The sequence below is a fragment of the Lithobates pipiens genome, unplaced genomic scaffold, assembly GCF_037356315.1.
Source record: "Lithobates pipiens isolate NorthernLeopardFrog02 unplaced genomic scaffold, aLitPip1_a1.2 Scaffold_19, whole genome shotgun sequence".
Taxonomy (NCBI): Eukaryota; Metazoa; Chordata; class Amphibia; order Anura; family Ranidae; genus Lithobates; species Lithobates pipiens.
Window position 1 is genome coordinate 508,156,940 of NW_027507764.1, and position 23,550 is coordinate 508,180,489.

The 23,550-nt window shown below is 44.9% G+C and overlaps 1 protein-coding gene across 1 annotated transcript in view; it reads right to left on the bottom strand.

Annotated features, from left to right (window-relative positions):
• Positions 1 to 23,550, bottom strand: part of YWHAZ (tyrosine 3-monooxygenase/tryptophan 5-monooxygenase activation protein zeta) — a 51,079-nt gene that overhangs the window by 14,372 nt on the left and 13,157 nt on the right. Inside the window, exon 2 of the mRNA XM_077493117.1 lies at positions 11,527 to 11,831. Within this exon, the coding sequence (XP_077349243.1) occupies positions 11,527 to 11,820 (294 nt within the window). The 5' untranslated portion in view covers positions 11,821 to 11,831. The remainder of the gene's footprint in view (positions 1 to 11,526; positions 11,832 to 23,550) is intronic.

Here is a 23,550-nt window from a genome sequence, read left to right on the forward strand (position 1 = left end):
CCAAGGACTCCCGCGCGCACGTGTGTGACATCTTGGTGGCCTCGGCCACTCATACAGCCAGAGCCCACAAATCCAAAAAGGAAGACCGAAGATGGCAGCACTAGGGAGCCGTCACAGCGCTGGGCTGGAGGATCCATGTACAGGTAAGCCTGTGATAATATTCTAGTATGCAGTGCATACTGGTACAAAATGACAAACCTGCAGGTGTGGGGGCCCATTTATTTTTTGGGGCGTGTTTGCAACCACTTTAACACCCTCACATTTCTAAACGCACTGATACGTTAACTGGCTCATATTGATCATATTGAGTATGAAACCTATTAAAGTGTTCATTGTCCAATACTTCATATTTCCAATATGTGCCTGCTCTACCATGTACTTGTACGAGAAAAGTATCCTGTTCTCTTTGTATTGCTTCCTTTGTCTGAAATCCCTGGCGTTTCTGCCAGCCCCTGTGCTTTCCTATTGAAAACTGACCACACCGCTCTCTATGCTGGGAAATACATGTGCTCTCCTCCAATGATTAGACTAGTCCTGACACATCCCAGCCATTCTCTGGGAAGCTCATTGTGCTCAGAAGCCAAGTACCAATAACCTTCATGGGTTATGAAACCCATCGACTCTGGGTCAAGGAAGACTCCAATAGAGATCTGGAACCCTGTAGACAATATACTTCCTGAGCAGAATACAAGTCTATACTCTGTCTATACTCCGACTGCTCTGCCACACTTCCTGTGCATGATAACTATGACCCAAAACGCAGGCAGTTATTTCAAAACTGGCAGGCTTCTGCAATAAGCTGCTAGCAGACCTCATTGAAAGAACATTTGATACCACAACTTTGAAGCTACCCTGCTAAGCAAACAATGTGCACTTTACCCACCAAAACCTGCTGCAATAAAGAGATAATGAGGGATGTTGGCCCCTTATGGAGTCTTACCATTATAGGTTTGTTTTTAAAACGACACCATAAAATGTGACCTTATAGCATATAGTTTGGACCTCACAATGACTGAGGTAGTTGTGTCATAATGTACTAGTATGCACTGCAAACCTGCACCTTATGGCAAATACGGGCTGCCCCTACCACAGTGTAATTCTGCTTTGAGGGGTTCTGCAATTTACTTGAGTGGCGACCTATACTCCTTAGCATTCAGTTCCACTCATACAACACACTGGTTTCAGTCTACCACCATTCAGCTATTGCCAGAGTGATACAACCTGGTCTTGTTAATTGCCAACTGAAGTGAAAATGTCAACTAATGTTATGAATGATGCTTCAACTATACACACTCAGTGATGAAGGTCAATCACCAGATCAGCTGCCTATGGCCAAGCTTGAAACCTAGGCCTGATGCCAAAACAAAATCTACTACAGTCAGGCCATGTAGGAGTCAACATCCAACAATAAAAAAAACACATGGGGGTAAATTACTAAAACTGCACAGTGCAAAATCTGGTGCAGCTCTGCATAGAAACCAATCAGCTTCCAGCTGAAGTTAGAAGATGACAGCACCTTCACCACTTGTGTACCATTGAGTTTGTGGAACAGCGATTCAACCGAGCACCAGCATGTCTGTCACTAACTGAGATCTGCCCTGTGAATAACTTCAAGTGTGGATAATGTCATTATCTGGATCATCAGATTATTCACACTTTTGGAGACTGGCACACCATCTCAGCAACAGACGCTTGCAACACTATAACCACAACCCTACCGCAAAGGACCAATTCACACACACACACACACACACACACACACACACACACACACACACACAACAATGCAATGCACATGTCAAAGGAAATGTTATAAAGCTGGTTCACATGTGATGCTGCATGTTTGTGAAAATAGCTCAGGTCTCTCCTCTTCTCCCCCCCCCCCCTAATTTTATTGATCTTAGGGCCCATAGAACTTAATAGGAACACAGGAAAACATTCTGAATCCCTTTTTTACTCCTTGTAAGCACGCATGTACTGGCCATCAGGACTACCGGGAGTTTCCTGGTGGGCCAATGGCTCAGTTTCAGTGATAGGATCCTGGGTCCCAGCACTTTCCAGGATAATACAGTGTCCCTGAATTGCCCCGTGCCGATCTGATGCCACCATCACCATTTTACTGACGGTCACTTGTTCTGGCTGGGCAGGCCAGCCGAGACGAGCTTTACCTTGTAGTTCCACAGCTGGCTCACTGACCGAACTGGTTGCTAGCCGCCTGCCATCTAGCAAACAGTGACGTCACCAGAGCAATGCTGCAGAATTCAGAGCGAAGGAGGATTTAACTTCCTCCTACTCCACCAGCCTCCTCTGAGCTGAAGCCGAAACTAGTGGAGCCTGGCAGGTATGTGATCTGTGTGCTCCCGCTGCTACCACTTTTTCCCCCCACAATCTCTCCACCATGTATGGTTCCAGCACTGCTGGAGAACTCTGAGTGGAGGATCTGATGGTAAAGGGGGGCCCTTTCTGTATACATAGGAGGACAGTGGCAGCAGGCACATGGATCAGGAGGCTGTGTGTGAGCGGCCAGAGCTAGCTGTGCTGGAGCTGTCAGTTCACTGGGGGGGGGGGGCATGGCCGCCAGCTAGCCAACACATGCTGTTGCATTCCAGGAGTTGTAGTCCACACGTTCAAGCTCCCAGGGAGTGAGGAGGCATCGCTGAGATGAAAGACCCTGGGTGGACCCGAAGCCCCACCCATCTACCCCTCCATTTATCCTGCCCCAGTGCCCACCCACTTACTCAAAAAAAAAAAAAAAAAAAAAAAAAGCCTCAACACTGTGGGTCCTGCTGGAAGCTGGCCATGGCCTGTGGCCAGCTCCTTGCAGGGCTCACAGGTCAGTGGCCAGCTCCCAGCAGGACCCACAGGCCGCTTTGCAGGGCCGATCCTGGGCAGGTGCACCGCGAGCAATTGCGTATAATTTATATACTGTTTTTGTGCATGTCTGCAAAATTAAAGTGGGCCAGTTTGGAAGAAGCCCAGAGCCAAAATTTTAGTGCAGTTGGATTACACAATGTATCCATAACAATGAGGGTGGTGCTGTCATGAAAACCGTATATGGGATAGCTTAGAACCATCCCAAGATGAAAGGGGTGTAATTGAGGGTTCCCAGTGATGTGGCGGGAGGGCTCAACCCCCTCCGGCACCCCAAGTGGGATCAAGCGCTGTCTGGTGGGAGGAGCCCAGACCACACACCCCCAGTCACCTTGCTCATTGAACAGGTAAACGACCCTCTCCTGTGGAGGTAAAAAACTAAATACATTAACTGTGTGGAAAAACGCATCACCCTCCACACATCTATCAACATTAAGAATGAATGTGATGGGTAGCTGGTTTTTGTGCAGGGAGAAAAAAAAAAAAAAAAAAAAAATTATAATATATTATATATATATATATATATATATATATATATATATATATTAATCTGCACTGCACCTGATGTGAACAAGCCCATAAAATCTAAAAAAAAAAAACTTACAAACCCAACATCTTTAGACCCGGTGTCTTGTAAAATAGTGTCCCCGCAGTACACAGGAACACAGATTCTGAAAATTGCCGAGGACGAACGGCGCCTGCGCCGTGAGTCCAGGTTCTATCCCCACTATCCAAGTGGACATAGAGTTAGAATAAAAAAGAGCCGAGCGGAGCGAGGCCGAGCCCGAAGCATGGCGAGCGAAGCTCGCCCGCGAGGGGCCCTCTAAAATTCTTAACCCTATGTCCGCAAGGATAGTGGGGCTACCTCCTCCACTCACGGCGCAGGCGCCGTTCAACTTCGGAGTTTTTCCGAAGCTTCGGCTGCTCCGTACTGCGCATGCGCAGTACAGAGCGGACAGCATTTGATGGGCGGACTGTATTAGGCAGAACACCGGTTCACACAGGGGCGATTCAGCCGCCTGACAAGTCACGCCCAGTTCTGAGCAATGGAACCGTTCTAATCAGAGAGACTCAAGTCGCTCCCACTTAGAAAAAGGCTCCTGTACGACTTTTGGGGTGACTTGCATTGACTTCTATACAGAAGTCATTTAGCAAGCTGCCGCTAAAGTCGGATCCCGGTCGCCTGAGGCAGTCGCGCTGCCTCAGTGTGAACCGGGTCTTAGACTGCAGCAAGAAACCTGACAGAATACACTGAAGTTCTTAATATATATTGATTGTTCTAACTAAGACACAAAAGTAAATATGTTCTACCCACCTCCAAACATTGTCTGCAATAACTGACCTCCTTAAAGTGACCAAAGTTACATTTAAAAATAAACATGTCATACTTGCCTCCACTGTGCAGCTTGTTTTGCACAGAGTGGCCCCGAACATACTCTTCTGGGGTCCCTTGGCAGCCTCTCTGCTTCTCCCAGCTTCAGATAACACTCTGGGAGAAGTGCTCTCCCAGGGGGGAGGGCGCCTGTCCCCAGACAGGGAGACTGCACGTTCCCGTGGGACAAATTCGAGGGGTCAGGCTGGGGGGGCGGTCACTGATCAGATGTATTAAGGTGAAAAATCACTTAGCTTGCAACCCCTTTAACACAAGCAGTATCAAACAGCAATAATCTTTGCAAACCTACAAACAGGTTCTACCTATCACTCTTGATACAAGAATTGCCTGGGCAGCATTCTGCCCAGTACTTAAAGAGGAAGTAAATCCTGATGAGTTTACTTCCTCTTTCATTCCCTGCAAAGCATAATGGACTACTATGCATCTCATAGCAGTCCATTATGTGTCACTTACCTGACACAGGAGCCAGTGAAGTCGCCGCTGTCCCCTGAAGTCCGGCGCATCCATCTTCTCGGTGGGTCTCGCAGCTCCGCCGCTGTCATTTCGGCGAAGCCGCAATGACGTCACTCCCGCGCATGTGCACGGGAGCCGAGACGCGCTGCATCTTCGTTATTGAGGATGCCACGCTCAGTGCGCCGCTGTCTACGGCGCATACGCCGTAGACGGTGGTGCCCGTCTTCGGGCAAATATCTCCTAAACCGTATAGGTTTGGGAGATATTTCTTGGACCTACAGGTAAGCCTTAATCTAGGCTTACCTGTAGGTCAAAGTGGTTTGTAAGGGTTTACAAACACTTTAAAGTGGTTCTAAAAGGGCAGGGGTTTTAATGTTTTTTTACCTTAATGCATTCTCTATGCAATCTCTGCATTAGGGTAAAAACCTTGCATGCAGCTCCCTCCACCCCCCTCTAATACTTACCTGAGCCTAAACTTGATCCAGCAATGTGCACAAGAGCAAAGGTCCTCTCGGCTGCTGTCAATCACAGCCAGTGAGGATGTAGCGAGCACTTATGCTTGCTATGGGAGGGAGGAGCCAGCTGTGCAAAAAAGGATTGGTACTGCTGAGCAGGAAAAGTATAATTTTTTTTTTTTTTTAACATAAAATACCCACACACATTGAACCTTAAATATCACTTTAAGAGCTTTCTTTGTGGTGAGGTAGGTGCTCGGGGATCAAAGAGATTCCTGTGACTGGTCAGTGGTGCAATACACGCTTATGCTGTTGTCAGGATGGGTCCCTAATAACTAACCTGAGTCAAGCTCCACCTTTGGTGCCCAGGTCTGTACAAAGCCCAATATTACTAATACCTAGTAATCTAGAAAGCATTCCACCCAGCTTGTAAATGACCAGTTCCATTTGCCATCTAATCAACCGACTGATGCCAGGTTAAAGAGGTTTGCCTTTAAAGCCTCATACACACATTCGGATTTTCAGCAGGGAATTGTGTGATGACAGACTGTTTACCTAAAATCCAACCGTTGGTACGCTCCAGACAATTGTTGGCCAACTTTCTGGCAACAAATCAATGCTCACCAAACACGACAATAGCAGGTGTTTAAAGGGTAGCGCTCAAGAGCTGAAATTCCACGTAGTACGTCACTACGTTCGGGTTTGCTGGCCGACAATTGTGTGCCATTAGTATGCACGACAAAATGCAGGCCCACGCCCTTCTCACAAAAGTCTGACGCTCAGTTGGCCAGCAATCCAATCATGTGTACGAGGCTTAGGAGTCTATACAGCTAACCATTTTCCTGCATGTCATACAGAAAAGCCATTCATTCACATAAAGCCTGTGCTCATCACCGCAGAGAACACAAACTCCCAACCCCCAAACTTGTGTAATACATGGAGGGGAAAAAAATGTAAATAAAATGCATTATTTACACACCTCCAATTTACTGTATGTGAAAATGGGTGCAATAAACTGCCTGTTTATAGGTGCCGATTGGCCCTTATGGTCACAGAAGGCAGGTGGTGAAGAATCTGTTTCTCTCTGAATGTCCCTTGTGCTGCGGGGACCTAAAGTCTTTTATCCCTATAAAAAGTTAGTAAAGCACTTTTTGAATGTACAATCTTGGCTAAAGCTATCCACACTTGTAGAAATGTGCAGACAGCTTACACTGACAGTCTATAGGAGACCTGCATTGAACCTGCGATATGCTGATAACAGGCACAATGCTTTCCAGGCTCCTAAAATGCTTTTTTTTTTAAACTAAGTGAATTTATCCTTTAACACCAACAGAGAAAACCCCAAGATCTTTGAGGTTTCCCCGTTTAAATCAATTTGCACATGACCACCAATAGGCCATGAAATTACTACACAAATGACACTCCTGTAAAATCAAGCAGTCACTCATACCAGTCTAGTAATGGATAATGAGCTTGGCAATCTAAATAGGATTGACTTTGCTCAGTTACAAGGAGTACTACATAAACCACTCGCATCACAAACACAGGAAAGTACTGCACATGAGGCTGGCATGGCACCGCTGAGGCCACAATGAGGATTCCACATGTTTAGGGGAACCAGCAATACAGGAAGAGTTTCCTGCTCGTCTTTTGGGGGATGGGGGACATACCAGAAAACAAAATTGCTGAAATGGCAGTTAACTGCATTCCATTGCTGGAACAAGACAACTCAAAAGACAAGTATGCACAAGTCTTTTTCACTGCTGAATAGTGATCATGCCGTTTTACTTTGTCACCAACAGCCATGTGCTTCCTCCGTCTTCTGTAGATTTCCAGATCTCGTGAACGGATGCTATAAAGTGGATCTAAAGCAGGGGTCTCAAACTGGTGGCCCTCCAGCTGTTGTGAAACTACAAGTCCCATGAGGCATTGCAAGGCTGACAGTTACAAGCATGGCTCCCACAGGCAAAGGCATGATGGGACTTGTAGTTTTGCTACAGCTGGAGGGCGCCAGTTTGAGACCCCTGTAATCAAAAGCATCAAGGTTTTTGCCTTCATGTATTCTATGCATTAAGGAAACCACACACACACACACACACACACACACACACACACACACTTTCAGTGACCCCCCCCCCCCCCCTTTACACTTACCTGAGCAGCTCTGTCACTCCCTCGCTGATTTGATTGATAGAAGAGGGAGCCAATGGTTCCCACCACTATCAATTACATCCTATGATGAGTGAGCAGAGAGCAGGGCTGAGCTACACTGTCTGTGGCTATAGATGCAGACAGGATGGCTCAGGAATGAGCCTGCACGAGTGCCCTCCTAGAAAGCAGCTTCCTATGAGGGCATTTGCTGAAAAGGAGCACTGGTGGGGGACACGAGAAGGAGGACTGGGGTTTTTCTGTGCAAAGTCGATACACAAAGCTGGCAAGTAGAATTTGTATTTTAATAAAAGAAAAACTGAAGCAGTAAAAATGATATTAAAAAGGCATTTGTTTTGAAAATTACACACACACTTGTCTGCTCTGTGCACTGGTTTAGCACAGAGCAGCTTTGATCCTCCGGACACTCCTGGGCCTTCCCTCCCGCAGTGTGTTCCTAGAGCAAGCAGCTTGCAATAGGGTAACCCAAGCAGGATCGTACACACACACCCCTATGGCTTGGCCCTGCCCCTTCCTCCCCTCATGGGCTCTCTGGCTGTGATGGTCTCCGCCAATAAGCAGGGAGAGTCTCCAGAGAGCTGAGACGCTGTTGTAGTGAGTTTAATGGATGTACGTTATAATGTGTTGTGTAGGCAGACAGACACACACCACAAACTATCTGAAATCAAACCTGCTCTGATTTTGGTATTGCAATGCACCGCAAACTTATGGGGGGGGGGTGCACTATGGTAGTATATTATATTACAGGAAGCACACGCACACCCAGTGCGAAATACCACAGCACAATGCTGTGAATGGCACCAAGCTCTAAAAAGGGATGGACCTCACCGAATTCAAATAAGATGTAAACCCTAACTGGAGATCTAGGTTTCACAATTAGTTAACTAAAGCATTTGTGTGTTATAGAGAACTGGTACGACAATTTTTCACGAAACACCGTTCTCACCAGTCTTCATCATTAGCTAATCATCTGCAGCTTCTTTCAGCCACTTCCTGTCTATATGTACTCATATCTTGTAGTCTCCCATCAGGGGCACCATGTGACAAAACACCAAAGCAGGAACCCAGTTGGGAGATGGTGGTCATTCTATAACAGGAAGTGTCTGAACAAGGAACTTAGAATAGGATCATCAGATATTATTTCAATGAAAAAAGGCCATATTTAAAAATATTGAAAAGGCACATTAAAAAGGTGTCTGTCAACCACTTAAAGAACCAAGCCTATATTACTTAGAACCCCCAAATATACATTTTTTCCCCCCAGACACGCAAGAGAATAAAATGGCGGTCATTGCAATATTTTATGTCACACCGTATTTGCACAGCGGTCTTACAAACGCAATTCTTTTGGGAAAAAAAAAAAAAAAAATACACTTTATCATCATCCAAAAGGGTAAAGTTTGCCCAATTTTTATTTTATAATGTGAAAGATGTTACACCATGTAAATTGATACCCATCATGTCATGCTTAGAAATTGCACCTGCTCGTGGAACGGTGACAAACTGACACATAGGCGACATTTAAACATTCATACAGTTTACCGGTTTTAAGTTGGGGGTCTTTTGGTAGAATTATTGCTCTCACTCGAACAATCGCGGCGATACCTCACGTGTGTGATTTGAACATTGTTTACGTATGCGTTCGCTTCTGTGCACGAGCACGGAGGGACAGTAAACATCCCTTGTAATAAAAAAAAAAAAAAAAAAAAAAAAACACACACACACGACAGGACCTCTAATGTGAGATCTGGGATCAAAAAGACCTCACATTTACACTTAAAAGCAATTAAAAGGGACAATTTTTTTATTTTTTTTATTTGTTTGTTAAGGTCGTTGGACAGAAGTGACATTTGACAATCAGTCCCATCATCCAATGGCAGATTCGAGTAGGGGCCATCATTTCCTCACTCGACTTTCTGCCCATCAGGGGAAAACATTGGAGCACTTTTAAATCAGCAGCGGGGGGAGGGGGGAATGGGACGGTAGGACGGGGACCTCTCCCGCTGCCGATAAAAGTATTCCAGCGGCTAATCCAGAGACCACTTATCAAAGCAGACCGCTCGCCGTTTAATAAATTACCGGGGTTATGGCAGGCATCTGCTGCTATAATGGTATTTAATGTCAAAGTTGCAACGTAAATCCACAGAGGGTGGTCCAGGAAATGGTTAAGCCACTTAGTAAATTACACGCATATCCCTCTGTTATAAAGTGTCCTATGCTGTAGTGTATGTGCTTTGCAAAAAAATGCCCATTTCTATCTTATTTCACAGCGGCGCTCGGTGCACACGTCCCCTCGCTGCTCCCTATCATGATCTGATAGTCCCCACCCTGAGAATCCCCTGCTGACATCAGTCGGGAGGGGAGGAGAGAGCTGCGACATCAGCGAGGAGTCAAGTGATCGCCGAGTGGAGCTGTGAAATAAGCATATTATTTACAAAGCACAGACCCTGGCGCATAGGACGCTTTTTCACCAGTTCCCGGCCATGTCACACAGATATACTGCGGCACAATGGCTCTCCTGGGTGAAATCCCATACTGGTATGTCATACCCATTTTCGGCCACCATAGGGTGCACGCTGCATGGCAGGGGACAAAAAACAAAAACAAAAAACAAACACACAAATCCCTGTGCTGTCAGAAGAGAGCCGTCATATAGTACCAAAGATAAACATATATAAATGAAAAAGGCCATAAATCTTTTCCATAGTTTGCAGACGCTATAACTTTTGCGCAAACCAATATATACGCTTATTGCGTTTTTTTAACCAAATAATATATAATATTATACACACAGGCAATTCAGTTCGCATTGTGTGCTATACAAGTATTTCATTCATTCACACCATACATATAAACATACATACGCACACTCTAAACTGAGGAAGACTTAATTTTAGGGCTGTCGCTTTTTTTGTTTATAGCGAGAAAAAAAAAAAAAAAAAAAAATCATACAAATACAATAAGGAGGATCCCAGGGGAGTGAAAATAGGGTTAGTAATTACAATACCGTATGCAACTGTTCCATTTGCTCCGTTTAAAAACTTCAAGACCCGTTTCCCACTGCAGCAGTTTTCAGGTCTTTTAGCGCCAGAAATGGCACATGTAAAGCGCATGAAAACGACCTCCCCAGTGTGAAAGCCTGAGTGCTTTCACACTGGGGAGGTGCGCTTGCAGGACGCTAGAAAAAGTCCTGCAAGAAGCATCTTTGGAGCGGTGCATACACCACCCCTGCCCAATGGAAAGGGCAGTGCTAACCCCCCGAATATCGTTGCCAAAGCGCCGCTATAAGAGCAGTAAAGCACAGGTAAAACAAGCGGTGCTTTACAGCCAACGCTCAGGCAGCTGCAGTGTGAAAGCAGCGCAAGACTAAGCTTTTTTCTTCTTGACATTTGTGGTTTACAACAAAAAAATAAAAATAAAAAATTCTCTCCCTCTCCTATTGGAAAAAAATCCACTTTAATGAATAAAAAATAAAAAATAAAGTGAGCCCAATTTTTTGTATAATGTGAAAGATGTTATGCCAAGTAAATAGCCGATACCAAACATGTCATGCTTTAAAAATTACACAAGCTCGTGGAACGGTGACAAACTACAGTACTTCCGTAGGCGACCCAAACCAGTTGAAAGAATTACCAAACTGCAACCTGACCTACAACCTAAATCAACCAAGTTGTGCTGCTTCACTACCGCTTCATATTTCATGTAACCTGCAGATACACCGTTTCTCTCATGACCAGTCCCCCACAGCACTCTGTAAATACACATCTCCCCCTTGCACACACACTGTTGCCTAAAAAAAAAAAAAACTTGTGTTTTTATGCATACAGGAATTTTCAATGTGCGTGTACACATGCACATTATATATGTACATGTTTACGTGCATGTGTGTACAGGCACATTGAAAATTCCTGTATGCATAAAAAGAGGGGAATAAGATACTGACTGGCAAGTCCGATTTTACACACAAATGCACATAAAACGTTAATCTGTAGGAGGTTAAAATTTCATTCTGAAAGCTAGAATGTATAGTAAGCGTGTACACACAAAAATAAAACAAGAACATTTTGGCCAGGAATTCCAATGTTTAGACATCAGTACAGCAGACAGTGCCATCATGGAAGCACAGCTTTGTCCGCAATTATGGATGGAAGGCAATGTACATCATATTCAGGTAAATGTTCTCACCAGCACATCGTTACAAATATCTCTCAGCTCGGTCTCGATCTTCTCCCTGTACTCCCGAGCCATCTGCTGTTTCTTATCACTTCCTTCTGTCTTTTGCTCAATACTAGAGACGACTCTCCAGGACGACCGGCGTGCACCTACTACATTTTTGTAGGCCACAGAGAGAAGGTTCCTCTCCTCATTGGATAGTTCAGCGCCTTCTTCCGTCACTCGTTTCATGCAGCCTGCCATGTCATCGTACCTCTCTGCCTGCTCAGCCAATTTGGCTTTCTGGACCAGCTCGTTTTTATCCATGGCTAATGGTTCTGAATGAGAAAGAAATACAATAGACAGAATTAGTTTTGTAATAATTTGTTTTGTAATAAAACTACAATTCTTGAATATGCAATTGTAAAATTTTTGGCAAATACAGCAAAAGCCTTGCAAGGTCTTCTTGTGAGGGAAGGCGGCTGTGCAGGTGTAGGGTTCTGATACAGGGAATCCTGGATCTGTTTGAAAGGATTTTCAGGAAAATCAGACATTCCCTGTTTATTCAGAAGAGGGATCCAGTCTTGCAGGTTTAGGATAATCTAAGGACCTACAGCTACAAATGCAGGACACTATATCCGCCCCGTGTCACTTGAAGGACTTGAGGCCTAACAAGCAACAGCAGTGGAGGAAACCACGGTTTGTTCATACGGAAGCTGAGGAAGGAGCTATGTGCACATTTTACGAATCCTCACCACAGACATCTATAGCCGATTCTACAAACATGACCCCAGTTGTGCCTAATAAAATATAAATAACATACCTGCCTCAATCTGCCATACAAATGGTCCAATCCACCAGATTCTATATTTTATGCCTATACTTGTACTAAGAAATTTTAACCAGTACTAAATTTTTGGCTTACATTTAAAAAAAAAAAAAAAAAAATTGTTTAGGCCAGCATGATCCAAATGATTAACCACTTCCTGACAGCCCTATAGCAGATTTATTGCCACAGGGCGGCGCCAAAGAAAATTGCACGGCCTTTTACTATGCTGTGTTCTTCATAGGTCATGTTACTCAAAAACCTAACACGGGTGCCTTATTGATGCGTACTTGTTGCATTTCCAAATGCATTTTAAACACGGAAATGCAGGTTTTTTAACTGACCAAAAATGCATATACACACACACACACACACACACTTAACTGCATCCTGCATTTGCGGTACCAAAATTTAATTTCAGTGCACCTCTAATACATAAAAATGTGATTCTGCACATCTGCCTATGGGGCACACATGCTGCTGCGATTAGTCACAGCAGATGCCAGCCAATGGATGTCCATTGCCACTTGCTGATCGGTGGGAGACACATTATGGAGCGCTGCCCATGTGTCCTGTCAGCAGGGATGTGGGGCATATGGGGAATAACATCCAGCACATCCCTTAGTAAAACACAAGTACACACTATAGAGGGATATGCTTTGTTCAGATTTCATATCCGAAGTTTACAGCCACTTTAAGTATCCCCCCCCCACAGGTGATCCTGCCAGTAGCAAACTTCCTATCCCATGATGTATATTATAGCATAGCAGGTGTGTATATCAGACACAAAAGTCAGTGTTAAACATCAGCTTTCTTGTGGGGATCTCTACCACATGCCATTGTTCAATCAAGACTAGTTCTCAAAGCACTGGACTCAAAATTAACCACTTAAGGACCAGAAGGATTTGCCCTCTTAATGACCAGGCCATTTTTTTTGCGATACGCCACTGTCGTTTTAACTGACAATTGTACAATGTGGTACCCAAACAAAATTTACGTCTTTCTCCACCCCCCCAAAAGAGCTTTGTTTTGTTGGTATTTGATCACTTATGCATTTTTTTTTTTTTTTTTTTATAAATATCCCAAATACATTCAGTTTAGGCCAATATGTATTCTAATAAAAATTCACAAAACATATCGCAATAAGCATATATCGATTAGTTATAGAGCAGGGGTTGACAAATTTGCTTTGAATTTAGGAGACAGTTTTTTTTTTGAGTGGTATGGATTGTCAACTCCCAGGGTAAGGCCACTCATTTTCACCCCCTATCCCTAACTCACAATGGAGCACCCAGTCAATAACTCCAATGAAACGCTGTTACATCAGGGTTATGGGCTGACCAGAAAGAGTGAGGCTGGCAACAGGTGGCACTGGCAGGTGACACTGGTATGAAACTGGCAGGTGGCCCTGGTTGGCGGTGGCACTGGTTGGTGCTGGCAGGTGGCACCGATTGGTGGTGACAGGTGGCACTGACTGATGGTGGCACTGGTTGACACTGTCAGGTTTCAAACGGAGCACTCCGTTACTGAAATGTAACAGAGGAGCTGTCAGAATTTAGCTTAATGTCGGAATGGGCGGGACCCAGCCGGGGTGTGAAACTGACAAGTAACAGAGAGGCGGATCTGTCAGATTTGAGCTTGATGCCGGGGCCCAGGGGTTTGTCAAGTCCTGTTATTGTGTCTACAAAACAGGGGATAGATTTTTGGCATTTATATATGTTTTACTAGTAATGGCGGCCATCTGCAATTTTTTGCAGGACTGCGACATTTCGGCAGACAGACCAGACACTTTTTTGGGAGCACAGACATATATACAGTCATAGCCAAATATAGCCACAAATCACTGTATAAATGTCACTGGCAGAGAAGGGGTTATTACTAGGGGGCGATCAAGGGGTTAAGTGATCTAGGGAGGTTTTTCTAACTGTGGGGGGAGCGTAGTGACTAGAGGTGAGAGATTGCTGTTCATGATCACTAGGAACAGCAGATTCTCCTTACTCCCCTGTCAGAATAGGGATCTGTGTTTACATTGACAGATCCCCATTTTGGCTCTGAGGAACAATCATGGGTGGCCAGCAGATTGCGGCTGCATGCATGGGCTCCAGCATCACCACGCACATGCCCCCTATAGCTTAAAAGCTGCCGACAATCACTGCAATTCGTGCCATCCTGCCACATTACAATTGCGGCGGCTAGTAGTTAAATTTTAGATCTGTCAAGAAGAATCAACAATAGCTGACATATGACCTATGACCTATGACCTTTAGGGCACTATGCTGCCACCTAGACTTTGTAGACAAAAATGTATTTCTCCAAAAAAAAAAAAAAAATTTAATAAAGGCTGCCATGAAGAACCTGTTGTCCTATTGAAATCTAATCTTAAAAGGAATTTGCTTCAAAAAGTGCAATCAACTATAATGGAAGCAACACAAGTGTATCACTACTGCACACAATCTACAGCAGCATGATAGGTAGCATATGCATTTGTAGCACTCTGTAGGTCTGGAATTGTATTCCTGCAACTGTAAAGAGTTTGCATACAGAGAATTTTCGTTTAGTAAAAAGGCATATTAAATATGTTACTGAGCGATTTCCTTGGATTTACTGCAAGAATTAGAAATACAATTAAGGGCTCATCTGGGATTTGGATTTGCACAAACATCAATTAGTGATATTGCCGAAATCGCCCCCTCCATTCTTCCCAGGACCTCCTGCTTTCTAGCTCCCTTCTTACCCTTCTCATGCTCGCCTTCAGGACTTCTCCAGAGCCTCTCCCAACCTCTGGAACGTCCTGCCCCGGTATATCCGATCAGGCCCTAACCTAGTCATGGCGAACCTTGGCACCCCGCGTGTTTTGGAACTACATTTCCCATGATGCTCATGAACTCTGCAGTGTAGTTAAGCATCACGGGAAATGTAGTTCCAAAACATCAGGGGTGCCAAGGTTCGCCATCACTGCCCTAACCTGTCCATCTTCAGGAAATCCCCGAAAACTCATTTATTCAGGGAAGTAACTGAGCCACCCCCATCAAATCATCCCCTGCAGCCATTACCTTTTTTTACCACCACCCCCTCCCTTTAGAATGTAAGCTCTATGCGCTGCCCCCCCCCCCCCTACAGTGTATAGCGCTGAGTAAGCTGTTGGCGCTATATAAAGCATGTTTAATAGTCAAATTGGGGGCTCGTCCGGGATTTGCTTTAAATTTGGAACAGAACACAATTGGGAAGCAAGTTAACCACTTCGCATCCAGGCCAATTCTGAGTAAAGTTAGCCCAATTTTTTTTCATAATGTGAAAGATGAAGATACACCGAGTAAATAGATACCAACATGCTTCAAAATTGCACCAAACTTTGGCATTTAAAAATCCTCATAGGCGACGCTTTAAAATTTTTTTTACTGGTTACATGTATTGAGTTACAGAGGAGGTCTAGGGCTAGAATTATTGCTCTTGCGCTAACGTTCGCGGCGATACCTCACGCGTGGTTTGAACACCGTTTTCAAATGTGGGCAGGACTTACGTATGCATTCGCTTCTGCGTACGAGCTCACGGGGACAGGGGCGCTTTAAATTTTTATTTTTTTATTGTTAATTTTACTTTTATTTTTTAGTGCGACAGTTTAAAAAAAATAATTGATTACTTTTATTCCTATTACAAGGAATATAAACAGCCCTTGTAATAGGAATATGGCATGATCGGACCTATTTACAGTGAGATGTGGGGTCAATAAGACCCCACATCTCACCACTAGGCTGGGAAGCCTAAAATAAAAAAAAAACACAATCACGGCTTCCCAGCCGAGGCTGCGCCTTTATTTTGAATGCAGAAGCCATCATAACATCGCGCCTGGCCTCCGAACGATCATAGAGACTCCGGCGACCATCTGGTCTGCCGGCGGATCCCGTGTCCGACTCACCGATGGAAGCACCGGAGGGCGGGGGGGGGTTTGGACGCCTGCAGGGCATGCTCTGGGATCACCAAGTCTCGGGTGATCACATATCCGAGTAAGGGGCCAATCCCAGCCCCTTACCATGTGATCAGCTGTCAGCCAATGACGGCTGATCACATGTGTAAACAAAAGCTTGATAATTATTTTTTTCTCCTCACGCTGACAGCACGAGAAGAAAAAAATAAAATAAAAGCAAATCACCAGCTTATGTGCCAGGGGCATCAGTCCCAAAGAGGAAGGAGGCACATCTGCCTCATCTGTGCCAATCAGTATCCCCTGCCACCTATCAATGCCCAGTGTACACCACTGCCACCTCTCAATGCCCTTCAGTGCAGCCTCATCAGTGTACATCAATGAAGGAGAAAAAATTACCTGCTTGCAAAATATTATATATACACACACACACACACACATACACAAATTCGGTCTTTTTACATTTTTAACAAAAAATAAAAGCCGCAGAGGTGATCAAATACCACCAAAAGAAAGTTCTATTTGTTGGGGGGGAATGATGAAACATTTCATTTGGGTACAGTGTTGTATGACTGCACAATTGTCAAAGTACAACAGTGCTGAAAGCTGGTCTGGACAGGAAGGGGGTTTAAGTGCCCAGTAAGCAAATGGTTAAGCCGCTTTAAAAACAAAATAATTTGCAGAAGACATCCTGGGTTCACATTCAGAGGCATAGATCTGCACATACAAATGCCAAAAGCGGGTTTGAATACAGAGGGCATTGGCTGACAGGACAGGAGAAGAGAGCACAGGGCTGGCCTTTCAGTATGTTGCTGATCTTTCACTATCCACTTAAGTCTGGGGAGGTCCTTGACCAAGTTGTATAGCTTAACCACTTGCCGACCAGCGCACGCCGATGTAAGTCGGCAGAATGGCACGGGCAGGTAAATGGGCGTACCTGTACGTCCCTTTAAATTTGCCGCCCTGCCATCGGGACCCCCGTGAGTCCGGTCGCGGGACCCGTGGACTCGATCGCCGTGGGCATACCCGCGATCGTCTCACGGAGCGGCCGAATGAAGAAATGCCGTTGTAAACAGCATTTCTCCATTCTGCCTAGCAACTAGTGACGCTGATCTCTGCTCCATGTGATTGGAGCAGAGATCAGTGTTCACTAAATTAAAGTCCAACCCCCCACAGTTAGTAACACCCCTAGGAACACTTAACCCCTACACTGCCACCCACTGGTTAACCCTTTCACTGCCAGTGTCATTTACACAGGAATCACTGCATTTATATAGCAGTGATTACTGTATGACAATGGTCCCAAAAATGTGTCAAAAATGTCCGATGTGTCCGCCATAATGTCGCAGTCAAACAAATCGCTGATCGCCGCCATTACTAGTAAAAAAAATTAATTAATAAAATTGCCATAAAACTATCCCTATTTTGTAAACGCTATAACTTTTGCGCAAAGCAATCAATCGCTTATTGCGATTTTTTTTACCAAAAATATGAAGAATATGTATCAGCCTAAACTGAGGGGAAAAAAAAAAAAGTTTTTTTTTTATATTTTTGGGGGATATTTTTTATAACAAAAAGTAAAAAATAATGCCTTTTTTTAAAATTGTCGCTCTATTTTTGTTTATAGCGCAAAAAATAAAAACCGCATAGGTGATCAAATACCACCAAAAGAAAGCTCTATTTGTGGGGAAAAAAAAGGACATCAATTTTGTTTGGGAGCCACATCGCACGACTGCGCAATTGTCAGTTAAAGCGACGCAGTGCCGAATCGCAAAAAGTGGTCTGGTCTTTGACCAGCAAAATGGTCCGGTCTGTAAGTGGTTAAAGTGGTACTTCACTCTCTCAAACATGGACTAGGAAATCCTTATGCTGCTAGGATTAGTAAACAGATAGGATGGTAGATTATATTTACTTGTTTTAAACCTCTTGTCCATTTAAGTTACTTCCTGTGTGCCTCAGCTAAGGGCAGATGGATTCTAGGAAGTAAGTGGTAGATGAATCATCTGTCCTTATTCGAGATAGCATTTGTGGCTAGGTGGTGTTTTTCTAAGTGATTTTGCGGTAAAATAAAGCACAGAGACATGGATGGACGGGAGAGTATGCTTTGAACACTAAAAATTTGTGTCGCTCCCAAAACGCCCTGCCCATTCAAATGAATGGGCAGCGCTTCAACACGGGTGCCATTAACCCTTTGATCACTAGCGTGAGCAGCGCTTTACCGCCAACACCTGCACCAGTGTAAAACAGGGGTCTTAGTATCACTTTAAAAACGGAGAAGTATAGCCAAAGCTCTATTGACTCTACTACTTCTATGGATCACAGGAGTGCAGTTAATTCTGGGTTAAAGCCCACTGTCAGCTGACGCCACGCCAAAGATCCCGACCATAAGGTCAGTATCCACCCAGAAGCATGGACCGGCACCTGGCTCAGCCTCTCAACGATCTACTGAGGGGAAGGATTGTTACCTTACGCAGCTGAAACTGATTTTGCACTCTCCAGAATTAGTAAATCAACCCCAGTAAAGCCATAACTGAGTCTAAAATAAATAAAAAATAAAGGAAAGGTTTTAGCTAAAAGTGTAATTGGCACGTTAAGGGTGGGGAAGGAGGAGGAACCAGAGAAGGCAAAATATAGGCAGATTAAACTTCAGCTTTAAATCCTCTCTTACATAAAGAATACAAACTGTATGCCAGAAACAGATCTCAGAGGAAGTGCAGCACATGGATGGGTTTGGTGCATTTTCAGCCAACCCTCTAATAGCCTACGAAAGGTAAATTGCACATCTTTTTTACAACTTGCTTTTTACTCTCTCACTTTAAGCATGTAGAGGGCACCTTATTTTTGCTTCTATTTTATATTTTAAAGCAGGGTGGATTTGATTTAAACCACTAGTAAAAAGGCTTGATTTAAATCATAATTTTTAAAGCTGTCATTTGTCCCGCAGCGGCTTCTCTGACCCAATGTCGACTAACCGGCAGTCCCATTCTGATGGGTTTACTTCCTCTGTCTCCCTGCAAAGGTAAAGCATAATGGACTGCTATGCATCCCATAGTAGCCCATTACGTGTCACTTACCTGACACAGGAGCCAGCGATGTCACCACTGTCCCTTGTAGCACGGAGCGACCATCTTCTTCCGGGTATCACTGCTCCGGCCGCTCACAGCGCCGGAGCAGCGATGATGTCACTCCCACACATGTGCACGGGAGCCGCCACTAACGGCATATTGGCATTAACAGCGGCATGCTGCTAACAGCGATAGTGCGCCTACCGTGCCTGTCTTTTAGTAAATATCTCCTAAACTGTGTAGGTTTAGGAGATATTTCTTGGACCTACAGGTAAGCCTCAATTCTAGGCTTACCTGTAGGTCAAAGTGGTTTGTAAGGGTTTACAACCACTTTAATGGGATGGCTGGTGATGCGGCATATACAGCCTCATGCTACATAATTTAGCGGTTTCATGCTGAATAAACTAAAATTATTAATGCATCTTAAATAGAAACTTTTAGATTTATTTTAATAAAATGCTTTTGGACTAAAAATCTATTTGAGTAAAAAAAAAAATTTATAATAATAATAATAATAATAATAATATTTTGGGAAAAACAAAAATCATTGATTTATATCCACCCTGTTTTAAAGTGTGCCACCATAACAGGCCTGTTTGCTATAGGGCAGGGGTAGGCAACCTTAAAAGGTGGTGGAGATCTACATGAACATGGAAGAAGTCAAAAATACTACGTACTACCGTGCTGCAATAATGTGCATTGCACGCCAATCATGGGTTTAAATCAAGTGGTGAGGAGGCAACATATCGCTTCCATACCACCTGTCAAATGCACTCAGATCACTTTTCAGAGGAGCAGCAGTGCCTGCTTCACTTGTGAATGAGCCCTTAGTTGCATTCGGCAGCAGCACCCTTGGGGATCATGCACACAAATTGGGGGGTGGTTAAAACTGTGTGGTTGAGTTGTGGTTTTGAGAGCTCAGGAGTTTTGGTGCACTTTCAGAAAGTGCACCAAATCCACAAGATACAATAGAAGTCTATGGCCAAGCACAGCAAACCCGCAGGAAAGCTGTGATAAACCGCAGAACATCAGTGTGAATGCAGCCTTATACTTTTATGCCCAGTGTATTGCTTCACACTGACCGGAAGATCTATTTTCTGCTGTTGGCACCACTCTGGAGACCGCTAGTCGGGATGGTGGCCTACAGGTTGCCAACCCTTGCTATAGGTGTGCTCGTGTGGGCTTGCTCCTGACCTGGCTCTGTGCATCTATTGAGACACAGAGCGCAGCTCGACCCAGTCTCCTGCTCTTTCTTGACAGCAGCAGAAACCTGCGGTTCAGGGAGGGAGAGGGAAGGTACAGCGCTGGTTTGAGATCAGAAGCATGAAGGGGGCTGAGGGGAGCTGCACCCAGGATTTTTTTTTTTTACTTATTGCATTCCCTGCATTTAAAGATGGGTTCACCTTTAGTAACAGGTTACATCCATATTTTGGTCCCTTTCACACTTTTCCTACGATTTGGGACTGCAAAGTCGCATGACAAGTCGTTTCCCATGATTTCCAATAACAACCAGTCATATTAGTAGGACTACAAAGCAGTCCCTGCACTACTTTGGTCCGTCTTCGATGCGTGTTACGCAGGTATTTTAAATTGCATCAAAATAGTGCGACTTTGGAGTCGCAGTAGTGTGAAAGGGGCCTTAGGGTGTAATATGCAATGAGTGACTAAATCAACTGCTGCCACCTCAACCCAATCCTCCATTGACAGCGGACAAGGATGTTCTCATTTACTCCTGCTGTCCCAATTCAGAAACAGTACGTCTGGCTCTGCCCACCCGGCTGCATCAGTCAAAGTGTTTTGTGACTGAACAAATACCATCAGCCATTGCGGCTGACAGCTTGTACTTCTCAATGAACTGCGAGGGCGTTGGTGAACGCTCTAGTAGTTCACTGATCTTCTTGCAATTCGGTAACTGCTTGCCAATATTGGACAGTGTACTGACAGTCTTTTATGGAGCGTGGTTCCATAGACAGCTCATGAGCCAGCACGCACGTGTGCCCCCATAGCAAGCGGCACGTGGAAGAGGAGGAGCAAGGATTGCCAGTGGGAGATCCCAGAAAAAGAGGAGGGCTCTGGGATTCCCTGTATAATATTGCACAGAGCAGACGAGTATAGGCAAGTTTAATAAAAACACACTTTTAATGCATTACCAAAAAGAAAAAAAAAAAAAAAAAAAAAAACCAACCAACAACACCCTTTAGAACCTCTTTAAACCCAACACAATATATTGCAGCTTACCAATTAAGAAAGTGGTGGCTGCATTCGTTTTTACCTGGTAATCTGGCCACTAACACACCTCCTGTATTAGAGTGCCTCCACTCTAGATAAAGGAGCACCACTGGATGACAGCATCAGTCTGGGGGGAGGGGGCGTTGAGATGGACTAGCAGATTTAGATGCACTAACAAAACAAATTGAAGTCAAACTCCAGCGAACACTTTAAAAACGGTTACAGAACTGGTTTTATTTCTCTTTTGGGATAAAGGTTTTACATAAAAAAAAAAAGCTGATCATTGCAAGCACCCCTGTGCGTGGGAAAGAGGTCAGGATCACCCCCCACCCCCCCCCAAGAATCATACTTACCTAGGCGGATGCAGCATCTGTCCCCTGCAAGCTTTAAGACTGAGAACCCAATGAACACCGATTGCTCACAGAGAACTGAGCTGAGAGGTGGTGACCATCAGTCATCGCTGTCTGCTCCGCCCCCTCGTCATGCTCACTGGAGCGCAGGCTGTGGAGGGGCGACTGCCTCAGGCCCCCGGCGGATTACCGAGATGCTGAGCCAGGTGCCGGTCCAGGTCTTGATCTGTGAGCAGATAAAGACCATATGGTCACAATCTTTCCCCAGCCTGGATCTGCTCTGTGATCTCAGCCACTGTCGGCTGGAAACTGGTCACAGGAATGGAGAACAAACTGCGCTCCTGTGAAAAACGGATCCTGGTGCCTTAAAGCAGATTACACAGCATAGTGCTTGTGCTGTGTAATCTACCCCTCTCTAAAAACTGGCTGAACCTGCCATGTGCTGTATCCCCCTCCCTGTGCTGACCACAAAACTCAGGGCTGCTGAGCACTGACCACCATGGTCAGTTTGCTTCCCTCCATCATCCACAGTTGTCCCCCCCCCCCTCTCTGCCCATCCGCTCCCTGTCTCCACATGCCACCCCACCCCAATCTCTATTAGCATAAAATAAAACTTTTACAAAATGTCACTGCCAGCCCCTCAAAGTTAGGCATAGCACAATGTACAAGTATTCTATAAAAATGAGCGCTGTAAATACAGTTGATCTTCAGGCCAGTCATGCGACTCTCGGCTGGTCTCCGGGGCTACTGCAGGAGGGGCTAAGCGCCATGTGATCTCCCCGGCTGAGGTCAGAGGGAGATCTCAGCCCCTCCTTCAGAAGCCATAAAATCGGAGGTATACAGTGGCCACAAGTCATGTGACCAGCCTGAAGATCGCCCCAAATTGGAATTTACAATGCTTGTTTTTATAAAGGAATGCTATGCCTGCCTATAATAGAGGGGCTGGCAGTGATTTGCACTTGTGGGTTAACAATCCCTTTAAGCCGACCATACATGGTTTTAAATTCAGCTGGTACCTGCTGAACCAGACAAAATAAAATCGATACATTTATGAACAGCTAGTTGTACAGAAGTTGATCTACTGATTGATTTTTATACAACTGCCCTGCTGGAAGAGGTTTTTTTTTTTTTAACCTTAATAAACAGAAAGCATTAAAGTGGTTGTAAACCCTTACAAACCACTTTGACCTACAGGTAAGCCTAGATTAAGGCTTACCTGTAGGTCCAAGAAATATCTCCTAAACCTATACGGTTTAGGAGATATTTGCCCGAAGACAGGCACCGCTGTCTATGGCGCATGCGCATGAGCGCGGCATTTCCAACAACGAAGCTGCCGCGCGTGTCGGCTCCCGTGCGCATGCGCGGGAGTGACTTAATCGCGGCTCTGCCGAACGACAGCGGCGGAGCTGCGAGACCCCACCGAAAAGATGGATGCGCCGGACTACAGGGGACAGCGGTGACTTTTCTGGCTCCTGTGTCAGGTAAGTGACACATAATGGACTACTATGCGATGCATAGTAGTCCATTATGCTTTGCCGTTGCAGGGAATGAAAGAGGAAGTAAACTCATCAGGGTTTACTTCCTCTTTAACCACTACAATACAGGGCACTTTCACCCCCTTCCTTCCCAGCCCAATTTTCAGCTTTCATCACTCTAGCGCTTTCA